At 38.7% G+C, this 15,030-nt stretch overlaps 1 protein-coding gene across 3 annotated transcripts in view; it reads right to left on the bottom strand.

Moving 5' to 3' along the window:
- The window catches only part of fras1.L (Fraser extracellular matrix complex subunit 1 L homeolog), a 269,516-nt gene that overhangs the window by 13,956 nt on the left and 240,530 nt on the right, over window positions 1–15,030 (bottom strand). For all 3 annotated transcript variants that reach the window (XM_041591087.1, XM_041591088.1, XM_041591086.1), the window contains 14 exons: window positions 12,747–12,993; window positions 11,035–11,379; window positions 10,588–10,748; window positions 10,171–10,318; window positions 9,408–9,613; window positions 8,301–8,457; window positions 6,828–7,028; window positions 6,322–6,509; window positions 4,220–4,495; window positions 3,770–4,002; window positions 2,470–2,630; window positions 1,332–1,546; window positions 803–953; window positions 169–276 (listed from right to left, as the gene is read on the bottom strand). In XM_041591087.1, the coding sequence (XP_041447021.1) occupies window positions 169–276; window positions 803–953; window positions 1,332–1,546; window positions 2,470–2,630; window positions 3,770–4,002; window positions 4,220–4,495; window positions 6,322–6,509; window positions 6,828–7,028; window positions 8,301–8,457; window positions 9,408–9,613; window positions 10,171–10,318; window positions 10,588–10,748; window positions 11,035–11,379; window positions 12,747–12,993 (2,797 nt within the window). The remainder of the gene's footprint in view (window positions 1–168; window positions 277–802; window positions 954–1,331; window positions 1,547–2,469; window positions 2,631–3,769; window positions 4,003–4,219; window positions 4,496–6,321; window positions 6,510–6,827; window positions 7,029–8,300; window positions 8,458–9,407; window positions 9,614–10,170; window positions 10,319–10,587; window positions 10,749–11,034; window positions 11,380–12,746; window positions 12,994–15,030) is intronic.

Raw genomic sequence — 15,030 nt, 5'->3', positions numbered from 1 at the left:
AAATCGGCCAAAAAGGACACAAACAATGAAAATTTGGGTTGCTAATGTACGTAATGGTTTTTGTAAACATTTTTTTGCATTAACAAAACATATCACATTCCCCCACTAGTTTTAACATGTGTTGGAAAACAGATGTATGAAGTGAAGTATGTTCAAGTATGTTGTTACCTCTAAATTTGGCATGGGTTTTAAACTCAATGACCAGACGGCCATCCTCACGGATATAAATTCTAATTATCTGAAGCCTTGCAGAGAGCACACTGTCCGTCTGAATCCCTGTATATTAAAAAAGGCAAAAAGGTTATTTCACACCATTACATTTCACTGTAAGAAAGGAGCAAGGCATATGTTTGGTTTATGCACGCAGGTTGCATGGTTTATTATAAAAAAAAACAAAACAAAACAAAAATATATATATCTGATTAAACTGTTTAGCAATGAACTGCATGCCCGATAACATCCTTCTATTCAACTGTGACTTATGTACACGTATGGGACCTGTTATTCAGAATGCTGTGGACCTGGGGTTCTCCAGATAAGGAATATTTCCATAGTTTCAGTCACCATACTTTACATCTACTAAAAAATCTTTAAAACAATAAATTAAAAAAACATAAATTATTTGATTAAAATGGACTCTGTATTATAGGAGGTGGCCTTCCCGTAATTCTGAGCTTTTGGATACTGGATTTCTGGACAACAGATACCATACCTGTATTTTATTAGGGGTATATTAATACTAATTAGTTAATTAATATGCACATTTCAAGAGGTGATGTAAAACTGAAACGTATAACCCTACCTGTTCTCCAGAGAACAGTATCATAGAAGAATGAGAATTCCATCTCTGTGTGATGCTCCAAGGATGCCCAACCTCTTGGTGCCGTCACATATATGTAAGACACATACAAAGGCACGTGGACTGTCAGAAAAGACTGAGCAGAGTCTCTCACCTGGAAAGAAGAAGCAGATGTGTTAGTGACAGAGTAACAAAGAAATATGTTCCATTGGTTTAACAAGAAGCAGGCAAGTGTGAGTAAAATAGACATATTGACAACAACCGTCATACAAGGGCATTACAGTTGCTTTGTCAAGACTGCTGAAAATGGCGCTCACTTTGAAAGAGAACACATTGCGTTTTACAGAAAATGTATTAGATGACATAAAACTAAGATATTCTTCCCAATAATAAGGACTGGTGCTTAGTTACAAACTTTGGCATTATGTCCCACATGATGACATGAGGACACAATCTGAAGAGACCATACAAGTATAGAAGTATAGTACTAGAGCTGTTGTGCAAATATTACCCTTAAGTTGAAATAAATTACCTGAAAATCTGCCGTCACTGCTCCTCCACAAACATCAATGAGCTCCGTCATGTCATAATAGGCATCAAATGTCCATATGCAGCTCTTTAGGTTCAGGTGTTTGTAGAGTTGGATAGTTTTTGGTTCTCTGACATTTGGATCAAACTGGTACGGCCTATCATAGCCAGGGCCCACAGCTATGCTGTCATATGTCACCTCATCCAGGAATCCAGCTTCTGCTCAAATAAACATAGTAATAAACTGTTATTTTTTTGTTAAGAGAGGACACTGTAGAGCAAAATGTTGGGATGAGAGTATTAAGTTGTCTACCATGTAAAGAACATGTTCAGCAATGTAGATTTAAACAGCTTTGAAACAAGATCACCTCACTGGAAGAATGTTTTGTTCTACATTCACCTTAGGTTAGGTTAGTGAGAAACAGTGTTTGGGGTATGACATGAAAAACAATAATTCTGCATATTATATATGGGATGAAATCTTAGGTATGGATCACTGACACTTGCTAGTATTTATTTCTTTATATCTTACTGTATAAAGTAAATAAATAAAACTCAAAATGTGCCTTAAACCAAAAGTTCCAAGATACCACTTCTGCTCTGGGAGTACCAGTGGGGCTTTGACATGCAGCAGTATCTGGAAATATGTATTAAAGCAAGCTGAAAATCTGAACATTACTGAAAGTAGTATCAGTTTCATAAATGGTATCAATTTTTTAGTCTGTAGGAAGTAAAGGGCTAAGGAATAGTTTATGTAAGTCAATTGCTCTCATATATCCTTACATGCTATGTGTCAATTGAATGACCCAAGATGCAAATACTAGAGCACTAAGTTGCAAAAACACACTACTCTCTTCAATTGCACTAGTATCCAGGGTCTGGCTGCAATCAGCACATAGCACTTAAGGTTGCAAGCGCTGTCAAATACAGGTGCTGTATTAATGACACATGCAGATCTGTGGCAATTCAGAAAAGTGTATAGCTAAAGTTGGCAAAAAAGGCAGTTTGCACCCATTTTTTGCACTTTGCACCCTGTTCTGCTCTTTGTAAATCATCCTTTGTATCCAATGATCTCAGACATTGCTCACAGGTTACAGCAGACAGAAGGTATATTTTAAGTAATATATTAATAATTATATTACCGGAGATGCCTCGAAGATCACGAACAGTGACCAGGTTGGAGCAGACATGCTGGTGTCGGTAAACTGACTCCGAAAGAAGGAAGTGGAGGTTGTGCAGTGGCATAGTTGAAATTAAAGGCAACATGCCATCCTGATGTGGAATCTGAACAGATATGTGAATCCTAAATAAATACATAAGTCAAGATTAAAAATGTGGATCTGAAAGAATCCCAGCCAGGTTATTTGTTGAGAGCTTTGTAAATGTTAGTACTAAAGTGTACATTTGTAATGAGTTTTTACTTTTCAGTAGTAATCACCAATATTATGCACATATATTAAGAGGCTTACAGGCACCTATATAGGGGTGGTATTTATTACATTAAGTCAGCTTTTATCACCATATAAATGTGCTGAATTAGAGAATGCTGTATGGCTGACTTTCTTGATATCTTCAGCCTATACACTTTACAGCAATGCCATTTGCTGAGGATTTGAGCAAATGTGCTCTATGCTCACCACTTAAAAACTGGCAAGCTTTTTATTTTTTGAAAAAACACATCTGTGGAGTACAAGAAATTCACTTTTCTGATATCATTTCACCATTGTTTGATAGTAAATGAACTGTATAGTGTTACTTAAAGGAGAACTAAAGCTTAATTAAAGAAGTAGGCTAGAAATGTTGTACATTATGTTTTGGGCTTCTGTACCAACCAAAGGTTACCACAGCCTTTTAGCAGTAAAGATCTGTACCTCCAGATATGCCCCAGTAGCTCACCATCTTCTTTTCTGCTGATTCACAGCACATGCTCTGTGTTGTTGTCACTTACTGAGTTTAGGGACCCACCCAAAATATACAACACACATAGAACATGTCACAATATAAGGCTAATTAGTAATTAATACAGATAATTACTACATGGCAGCTCAGAAACCAGTGCAATTAGCATCAGCATTTAATAATCAGCCCTGTAGCATCAGCATATATCACAGGCCAACCTCATTTTCTGCTTGATAATTTGTGATGACCCCTAAGCTTAGCTTCTTAACATCTGTCCAGAGCCCACTGAGCATATGAGTGTTGCAGAAACTTTCCAAGATGGTGAGCCGCTGTGACAAGTTTAAACTCCTGGATTATTGCTGCCATTGAGAAGCTGAAACTTTAGCATGTGCAATAAATTCAGTATATAAAATAGGGGTTAGTTCTCCTTTAAAGTAAAACAGTTGCATCTTGATACTGTGTAACTAAAACTGACTTTACTATATATATATATATAACTACCTCAATCCTAAAATTATTTAATTTAACTACTGTTCAACATACCTATTGGGATGTTCTTTGTGTTTCACATCCAGGTATTTCAATGTGGCAATAAAAGACTGGGCCTGGAAACCTCTGGCAGTTCCCGCTACCACAGGAGTGTGGCAAATAGCACTATCTGTTCCTATAGTTATGATATTACTTCGTAGTGGTGTCCCAACATGTCCTGCTTTATCCACCGCTTTGGCAACACATCGTACATGGAACCTCCTGCTGAAGTAAATGCTGTCCAGGACCTAGACAGTGAAAGAAATGTATTGTTAATAGCTGGTAGTTTTTCAACTGCCGTTAGTAAATTAGCAAATTTTCACAAATAAGATTATTAAATTATTTATATTATATTTAAATATTGCTTGCTAATTCTAAGGGCAATGGCACACAGGATGTTTCTAGGCATTCTGGAGTTGCCTCTTGAGATTGAGGATAATGATGGAATCATTTTATTCAACCTACCATGTGATTGACACCAGTAAAAGGAGTTGTGTCAGTGATTGTCTCAAAGGGAGATCTGGCCCCATTTGAATCAGTTGGCGTTGCTACTTCCCAGCTAAATACTATTGTAGACTGGTTAATGCCAGCCTCCTCACAACGCTCTTTTATCACCGTGTATTTTGGAAAGTGAGGATCACATGGTGTCACGCACACCAATGGATATCCAGGAGATGGAGACTTCTTCACACCTTCCCTCGTGACCTCTTCCACGTGGTCATAATCAGCCAATGACACAACCTGTAGAAAAGCATAATGAGCCAGTTGACAGAGAATGGTTTTAAACCTGTTTTTGTCGCCTTAGCAGGTAATGGCCTCTTTTCTTTAGCTTGAAGGAGTGTAATAGATGCTAATAGCTTTAATTGAACCTTGCTCCATACAAAGTGATATAACAAGAGGCTGGTTAATATGGCCCTGCTAAAAAAAAAAAATCAGCTTTTTTACATAAGGAAAAAATACTAAAAGATATTACAGGCATGCACTGCAGTTTCAATGCTTGTTTATTTCAAAGACATGTCATCTCAAGAGAGAATATGAGCTTATATGTCACTGGGCAGTAAATATCAGACACAAACAAGAGGATAAACATGGCAAATGACAGTGAGGTCAGTCCCAAAACTTGGAATGAAAAACCTTAAGAGTTTCCCAGGACACTGGGAAACACTGGACAAAATTTGCACATGGCCAGTAACCCAGAGTAACCAATCAGCAATTGGCTTTTTCCAAGCAGCTGCAGGTAGAACAATGAATGCAACAAATCTGATTGGTTGCAATATTAAACTGCCCAAGAGCAAATTTGTTTACCATGAATGCAATGAATAGGGCTTACACTAATCACACTTTTTGCCTATTGTTTCCATTGATTTTTGTTATTTTTTATCTAAACAGTGCAAACAGGGAAACTGAAACTATTACATGTTCAGCTCTTGTAGGGTAGATAAATAGATTACCAAAACACAGATAATCCTTCAGCATAATGGGAGTCCTACTTATAAAACAATCACAACAAAGGGTGGATGATTTATACTTGTGATCAAACAATAGGTAAAAAGTATGTTTAGCACATGCTCATGTTGCTCATATTATACTGCTCCATATTTTATCAGAGGACCCAAAGTAACAGTGAGCGTCTGCTTGTGACCCAAAATATTGCTTTAGAATTATGTTTGTTATTTTAATTGATGTTGCCTACCGAAGCAAGATGTTTCACTTTGTAAAAGAGGGTCATGGATGTAATGTTGTTCCATCCATTCCTGTGTTCATTTTAATATGCATTAGCAGCTTAGAACTGGATGTAATGAGACACAGAAGGGGAAGTGAAGGGGGAGAAGAGCAGCCAGGAAAAAAGATGACTTTCACCCTGCAATCTGGCATCTCTGTGTGTGCAATCTTCCAGCTCCACAACACCCTGCACTGGGTTATCACAATGGAGACCAACACTAAACAGCACAGGGCCTCAGTTTTGGGACTTCACTCATAGGTTATGTCTTACAATCCAACCTAGATGTTAGTGCTTTTAGTATTAACTCGCAAGTTGACTTAAATGGGTGCCTAATGTAGCAAAATATGCCAGTGGCTATCCTAAGAAAGGAGCCTTCCATAGTACCGGGAAATTTCTAAATCATATAATGGAGCTGTAAGGATCATCAGCCATTTATAGAAAGACAAACTTTTGATGGCGTTCACTATAGTGATTCGATTTGAATCATTACTTCCTTTCTAGGTAATTACTTCTTAATTTACTTTCATTTAAATATATGTTTAATTATGAGGATATTATCACTAAGCCCACGTTTTGCTTACTGCGTATTCAAATGTAATGCTGCCCTTCAAGCAATAAATGAAGTGCAATGGAACCCTGTAAATAATCTCTTACAAGGTCATTTAACAAAAGAACCCCATCATTTGCCATTATATGCTATCAATGAAATATTGAGGGACCTTTATTCAGAGGGCGTTTCTCCATGACAGTTCTGCTGTATCCCATTTTGTATTTCATACTTTATACCAGGAATATATGAGAACGATATACTCGAATGCCTTTCTGTTCTGTCAGTAGTACTCACAATAGGAGGGGAAGGTAAAATCAGACTGCCTGCCGCTTCCTGGTCCAGGATTGTCACCGTGGCTGTGGTGATGTCACCGAGAACAGCCTCAATGGGATCATCTGGGCCAAGAACCAGCGAAAATGATTCATGCCACTCCCTGTCTTCATTGGACAGAATCTCCACCTTAAACAAAATATGATCTACACCTGCAAAGCAAAGGAAAATGCTCAGTAACTACTGCACATTATTCTGTGGAAAGTGTGGATATAATCAGCTCTGCTAGTACAACAATTTCAGCAAAATGAAACAAGCTGGTACAAGCTGAATAGCACAGCCATGGATTCATTTATCAGCCTGAATGGCACAAGAAGCTAGTCTCTGACAATATGAGCTCTTCTATTTTTACAGAATAAATTAAAGGTATCAATAAACCTTATTATTTTGTTTCATTATGTTATCACAAAATTTTTATGTTCACCTATCAGACCCTTCAACTATCATTCTTTTTCCATTTAAAGACTTACCAGGGCTGAATTTTAAAACACGGCTTTTGGGGTAGTAATCAACTCCAGACTGAGCAGACCCATCACGTGTGCTGCAGCGGACCTTTGATGTCCTGTTCTGATCTCCTTTTCTGATCACTTTAATGTTTAATATAGCAACCCCATCTGGTTCCTGAGGTTCTCTAACCTGATATGTAGCTTCCTCAAATTCAATAGTTGGAGCTATATGGAAGGGACATAAACAAAACTTTGGATTAATATCTTCAACACCATATTCAGTACTGCCTCAAGAGTAATGCTGAGCTGATTTGGGCACATTAAGTGCCACATTTTTAAGTGCCCAAACTCCACCATAGACTAACATTAAAAATGCCTAACAATAAAAAAAATGCTTATGCCATTTCAGGTGATGGTAGACTGAAAAAGCCTATGTATCTAAAAACACAGAGCTTGAAGAACCTGAAACAGACCTTTTTTGACATTGCCCCAGTAAGTAAATGTTAATGAAAAAGATAAATATCTTTCCAATGCATTTATCAACAAAGTCAGATATTTTCCCATCAATATAACTGGTCAGGGCAGATCCACTGAAATGGTATTTACAAAAAAAATATGTCAGGCTTAAGGGATTTTTTGTTCTATAAATATGTTAATCTCTGTACTGTTTCAGTAAGTATTTTCTGTAAAATAAATAATTCATGTGCATTTGATAAAAGGTTACTTTGTAAAAGAATAACTTTGCTAATATGTGCTTTATTTTCCAGAACAATCCTCCTCCCCCACTGCATTGTTTTGTAATATAAAAAAGACAAAATTCCAGTTTTATGTTGTGGCTTATTGTAGCAGTAAATGGCTTCATAAAGCAAAGACGTAACATAATTAGAATAAAATGAGCCAGTGTAAAAGACGTGTGCAAGGTGTAGCACTCTGAGATAAAGTCCTGTATTACAGAAATAAAGCACTTGTATGTACAAGTCACATCCCGACAAAAAAGTGTAAGCTCTTTTGACAACACCTTTGTGCAGAATGGCAGATAAAAATAAAATATGCAGATAGTATTCATAGGGTAAAATGTAGTGAACAGAAGTGAAACAATTTGACCTCTAATTTTCATCCCATTTACCTAAAAATGCAAAAAATGTAGCAGCAAAAGTGTCTGAATTTACATTAACAAAGAAATACTATAAGTGATAAATATATAGGTGTATGAATTATGTATAATAAAGAATAAAGCACCCCTTTAAAAATGCATAAAGGCTGTCATAAAAGTACACAGAAGACTGTGTTGGTGTGCATTTATTGGCTACTGTACAGAAGCAATTTGATTTAACCTGTGTCAGTAAATGAGGCCCAAGGAGTCACTTCATACTAAATCACAAAACATTTTGATGACTTCTAATAGCAGCAGGTGCTCCATTATACTGAGATACTATTTGCACTTTATAGTTGTTGTACAGATCAGTTTAATGTTGTTCATTAATATAGAGCACTCACCATCCTCATCATTGGAAATAGTAATGGTAGCTATGTCATTTTTTCCAGTCCTAGCTCCACTCCAGTGACTTCCAAGAGGATTGCTAAGGTAAATCTTAAACTGTTCTTCTGGCTCAAAGACGGAGTCGTCATTTATTAAAACAGTGCAATTTTTCACCTGTCACAAGAGTCATCAATATATAGACGTGAATGACGTTATGATAAGCCATTAGAGTAGGTCAGATAATGCAAGAAAACATGTTTATGAAGTATTATAGGTAAATGTCAGAAGTACTGAAGTTTTATTAAAAAGGATGAGCACATTGGACTATAGACATATAGGGGTAAATTCACTAACCGGCGAAAATTCGCCAGCGCAGGCTTCGAGCACATCGCAACACTTCGCCAGGCGTGATTTCACCTGGACAACGCTAATTCACAAAGATCCAAAGTTGCACACAGGGTACCGAACACTGGCGAAAGTACGCCAGCGAAATTACGCTCAGCATACAATAGCGCTGGCAATTAGCATACGGCGTGCCATTAAAGTACAATGGGCGTATATGCTGCAGCAAATACATTACACTACACAAGGCCAGGAAACCTTTATAAAATTATATAAAGTTGTTATAATGCCCTACACATGTGCCCACACATGTGCCATATGTTAGCAAATGTAGGGGGGAAGGAGGGTACTCCAAAAAAAAATTACAATCTTTTTCAGTCTATCACCCTTTAAATAGGAAAAAACACCAGAGAAAAATGTTCATCTTTTTTTTGAGGAACTCCTATCTACTCTATTGCACTTCGCCTAGTCTAAGGTGGCGAAGGCAAGTCTGGCGATAGAGGTAACAGTCAGTAAAATCAAAAACTTAGTGAATTTGCATAGTAATGCTCTTTCGCCAGATAGAAAATTTGCCTGGCGTTAGAGTGCGAAGTTACGCCAGAGTTACTCCTTGGCGAAATTACGTCAGCAAATTTATGCCAGCTACCGTTAGTAAATCGGCGAATTTTCGCCAGCATTAGCCACTTCGCCCTTTAGTAAATTTCCCCCATAGAGCACTACAGACAATAAAATACATTATTACTGAAAAATAATGAAAGATGCATGCATTAGCAGACACTTACTTTTTCTCCTTTTAAAAATATAATTCGGGAGTCATCCGAATTTCTCCTTTCTTCAAAGTCATCCATCACTCTTGCAGTTTGAGACTGTGTATAGCAGCGTACTGAAGATTCATAGCTTAAGTCCCCAGTACGCAGCACAGGGACATGCAAGACTCCATCTTTCTCCTTCACTGTTATGACTTCCTTACCAAACTGCATGCTGGGTACTGCATAATAAAGAGCACACACATTGCTTTAATAGAACATTTTGCATTTGGCAATAAATCTGTTTTCTTGGGGAGTTTTTGCTTCTCTCCTAAAGAGAGTATAGAGCCATATTATTCACATGGAAGTAGCAGTGGTTGCAGCTTAGACTAAAAATCTTAGCAATAGAGGTTTATCATTTATAAACAATAGAATTCAAGCCAGTAAGATAAAGTAGAAACATGCCTATGTGGTATTAGAGGGGTGGCACATGGACTTCTCCTAGTACAATGTACAACACTCATTTGTACTGTATGTCATTCGTATTATGCAATGAAGGAGCAATGAAACCTGTACTTAATCCATATTCCACTAGATATCTTTCCGCATCTTTGCTTTAGAACTTGCCCCCCTGCCCATAGTAAATGGGCTCTGCTGTCTACATCTTTGTACAATATGGAAAAAAATACATACAAATACACCTAGTGCACAAACACACACACAATGGATTATACTGCAAAGTGTCTTTTTCAAGAAGTAATTATATGTAAGAATGCATTTTTTCTTTATCTCAGCTTACCATCCTGGACGGTGTCATTTATTGTCACAGTAGCCTGAAATGGCTTGGTAAGTTCAGCCCCTTGTGCAGAGCTTAGGAAAACCACAAATGTCTCCAGTCCTTCAATCACGGGGTGCTGGGTGTCATCCATTATAGTCAAAGTACAGTACTGAAAAAAGATCAGATATTCTAAATGCAGACCATAAACTAACAGCCAACTGTATAGAAGTATATGAAGATTAGGAGAAGCTTATGAGAAAATGAGTGATTGGTAAAATTACTTTCCCCCTTGCATACACAGAGCTGCCAAAAAAAAAAAAACAGACTTTTCAAACCCATCCCAAAACCTAGCCATGGCTACAGAAGGAAGAAAGCACACTTGTTTGCATTGTATCTCTAAGTATAATATTCATTATTTTATGTATGTTAACAATATACCTCAATGGTTTTCCCTGCCCTAAATTCTATCTTCTTGGAGCTGGGGACATAATCAATTCCAGGAGTTGCAGAAGGAGGATCAGAAGGGCGGGTTGCGCACCACACTGAAGTGGGAACAGAAAGATCTGGTCCACTTCTTATTACAGGTATTTCAACAGAGCCTGGCATAAAAGAGAAAGACATAACAGTTAACAGCTGACAGATATGATAAACAATGCTGTTTTGTTTGAGACAGAAGGCCTCGTTCAAGTCTAGTGAAAACAAGTATCCTCGGGAAGCAGAAAGCTGCAGATGCTGGGTAATGTGTTTCAGTATAGGCTGACACTCCTCCCAACAACATATCTGACATACAGATCACTAGGTGTCACACTGTTCCAGATAGCATCAGCAGAAAATCCCTGTCAGTAAACACAAATGGTTCCATAAATCATTGCTGCTTCTTCCTACCTGCATCCTCACTAACAGTGAATGTAGCATTTCCAAGGGAGACGGTGGAAGCGTCATTGGGTCCTTCAATCACAACTTTGGCTACAGCGATGTCTCCTACTCTTGCATTCTCAGAGGTATCAGCCAGAGCTATTTCAAATTCTTCCTCTTCCTCATATTCGCTGTCATCGATTAGTTTCACATCGCAGGTTGACATTGTAACTCCGGGTCCAAAAATGACACGATTTTCATTGGACATTCCTCTGGACTTGAAATCTGAACCAGATTCAAGTGCATAGACACTGCTGCCTTTGGCTGATTTAGGCACTGTGTAGCAAATGGCAGACACTATACTGGCTGGGTCACCTGTGGTAGAAAAGAATTAGGTGTTATCACAGTCATAGTATTTTAAAAATGGCATATTTAATAAAAATAAAAGCATGAATAAAAATAAACTCTTCAGCTGAATCCAGTTAAAAATGTTTCTTATGTCTTAACATTTTACTTATATTTATCACCCAGAATTCTTAGTTACCGTTTATTTATTGATACTTTACATTTGGTGATATTCATATAAGATTTTTCAACAAAAATTAAAATTGTCCCCCAATGACATTACCCCTGAAAGGTCTTGTTACTACATTTAATACCATTGTATTAAGAGTCTTTTATTTAGAAAGGTTGAACTTGATGGACAGATATCTTTTTTCAACCTATATCACTATGTATTTTATAACAAAAAGAAAGGCATTTCACATGTATATTCAATTTCTAATAACTCCCAGCAGATGGCGCTTATGATATATCCTATAATTACTGCTGCAACATGTATGTGCCATTCTTCAGAGAACTAAATAAGTAGAGTCATTTGAAGTGGCTTTACCTGAATTGATTATCAAACTAAAAGAATAGTCCCTGTAAAATGATATGTTGTATTTTTACAGCAGACCTGTTTTGACTGACACCCATAGTAGTGCGGATAAAACACCTAGGGGCCTATTTATCATGCTGTGTAAAAAGTATAGTGGAGCATTTCCAGTGATGTTGCCCAGAGAAATTAGATTTAAAACAAAAGAAATGACAAAGCATGATAAATAGACCCCCTTATGTGCCATTGCTCCAAAAGCATATGCTGGTTATCGAAATGTACACAGCATATACAGACCACTTACAGGGGTCTGTGGGAATTAAGTCCCTTATTGTAGCACAGTGCTACACTGTATGCGCTGACAAGTAAAAACACTTTCCAATGCAGAGTTGCTGGAAGGGCCATTACTTGCAGGTGTATAAAATATTTATTGGGTGGGATTGACAGCCTACTGCTGATGTGAAGGGGGATACAAAGGCTGGTTATGCAAGAAAAGGGAGGCCATACAGAGGAAACAGAGCAAATCATTTTAATAATAAATTTAATATTGTAGCCAGAGAAGCCTTTCCAAAAGGTGACCTACATGTACTAGAGCAATATTGTATTAAATTATTATCATCCTTTAGCTTTACACAGCACTTACATATTCCAAAGTGCTTCTGAAACATTATACACCACATCAGTCGCTGCCCCAGTAGAGCTTATAAACTTACAAGGTCACTATCACATTCACTCTATGGTCCATTTTATTTATATGAGCCAATTTTCCAGGTCATTTTAGAATTAACATTTTCCTTTGCCCCCAAATTTATGGTAATATCCCTTCAGTACTGTTAATTGATGTCAAGACATATGCAGGACTGACCTTTTCTTTCAATGGGTACAGACATGAGCCCTGCACTTTCATTGGCACGGTATATCTTCTTCTCAAACTGCAGGGTGGGCTCATCCTCTGTGTCATTAATGTTAACTGTGGCTTTAGTGATGTGGCCCAATAGGGCGTACGCAGGCATGCTGAGCTCCACTGTGAATCGTTCGATGTTCTCATACACATCATCATCATTTATAATGATAGTGCAAGTTTTAGTATCCTCCCGTTCATCAAACTGCACCTAAAAAAATATAACAAATCAAAAAATGTGTGAGCACTAAGGCATCTGATTATTAAAGGGGGAATTTTTTTTTCCTTTTTTGCAGTTCATCTGGTTGATTAAAGAGAGGACCTGACATTTATGCTCACTCAGTTTGTGATAAGATGGTCTTCCCAATTGTGTATGTTGTAGTTAGTTGCAATACCACTGCTCACCAGTATTGTCAGAAAGCACATATTTTCCATACGTTGCAACGGAACAGACCCGCCATTTAAGATTTGTACAGAACATTCACTAATGAATGTTTTAAACTGGGCAGCCTTTGATGTTGCAACTACCAAGAATGGCAAAGATCTTGTTAAATCAGGAAGAAGAGCTTTTTCTATCTTTCCTTAAACATGGTTTTTGACATTTATGCAACTTGCTGCCAATTTTTTTAAAAAATCATTGTTTTAAAAGGCAGAAATGTGCAGAAAGAAAGAACTGACGGAATAGGAAGATAACTGATAAACTGAAAATCAAACATCATTCCCTGCTAAGGTCAGTGAATCTAGCAATCACATTGTAATTTAAACGGAGGCTGAAATGACTGAGACTAGAATGGAAAATGATAGAACTCAAAGTTACAAAATGAACTCTAATTCATACTTTTTTATTGCCATGCCTTTGAAATGCCACTCAAGCTCTCTCTCTTTTTTCCTTATTCACCATTCTACTAATGGAAACACTGTGTATTTGGGGCACAGGGTTCCTAAGGCAGTGTGTATACTGGCGAGGGTAATGGAAAAAAAGTTACTAAACCACATCCACTTTATACAAACAAGACCATGTCCACATTAATGGTGTTAGCACACCAAACACCAAATGGTTGGTGCTCACTGCAGGGATATCACTCATATGTGAAAAAAGTTGTCATATTAAGACATACCCATATGCCTCCTCCTCCCCTGTGGATAACTCAGCACCCCCCCCCAGCACAAGATTAAACACATTAGGGGCCCCTAACAATAATTTTCAAATGCTAACAAACCCCCAGAATAAATACCAGAGTATGGCACACACAGGCAGAGTATGACACACAAAGGGAGCATAGGGCAGGCAGAGTATGGCACGCCCAGGGAGCATAGGATGGGCAGAGTACAGCACACACAGGGAGCATGGGGCAGGCAGATTATGGCACACCCAGCTAGCATAGGGCAGGCAGAGTATGGCACACACAGGGAGCACATGGCAGGCAGAGTATGGCACACACAGGGAGCATAGGGCAGGCTGAGTATGGCACACAGGGAACATAGGACAGGCAAAGTATGGTACACACAGGGAGCATAGGGCAGGCAGAGTGTGGCACACACAGGAAGCATAGGGCAGGCAGAGTATGGCACAGGGAGCATAGGACAGGCAGAGTATGGCACGCCCAGGGAGCATAGGACGGGCAGAGTACAGCGCACACAGGGAGCATGGGGCAGGCAGAGTATGGCACACCCAGCTAGCATAGAGCAGGCAGAGTATGACACACACAGGGAGCACAGGGCAGGCAGAGTATGGCACACACAGGGAGCATAGGGCAGGCTGAGTATGGCACACAGGGAACATAGGGAATATAGGACAGGCAAAGTATGGTACACACAGGGAGCATAGGGCAGGCAGAGTATGGCACACACAGGGAGCATAGGGCAGGCAGAGTATGGCACACACGGGGAGCATAGGGCAGGCAGAGTATGGCACACACAGGGAGCATAGGGCAGGCAAAGTATGGAACACACAGGGAGCATAGGACGGGCAGAGTACGGCACACACAGGTAGCATGGGGCAGACAGAGTATGGCACACACAGGCAGAGTAGGACAGGCAAAGTATGGCACACACAGGGAGCAAAGGGCAGGCAGAACGGAGCAGGAGACCTATCAGGACTACTCTACATACAGTGACACAGTGCTGGTGCCCCTTCAGCAGTTTGACTGTGAACAGGTGCACAATGTGGGCAGTTTCAGTCTTGGTTTTAGGTGTGAACAGTACAGGGCTTTAGGATGTAAACAATAAAAGTGTCAAAGGTGTGAAC

The sequence above is a fragment of the Xenopus laevis genome, chromosome 1L (genome assembly GCF_017654675.1).
Source record: "Xenopus laevis strain J_2021 chromosome 1L, Xenopus_laevis_v10.1, whole genome shotgun sequence".
NCBI classification, from domain to species: Eukaryota; Metazoa; Chordata; class Amphibia; order Anura; family Pipidae; genus Xenopus; species Xenopus laevis.
The sequence above is the reverse complement of the archived record's forward strand: the minus strand, read 5'-3'. Positions and strand labels throughout refer to the sequence as shown.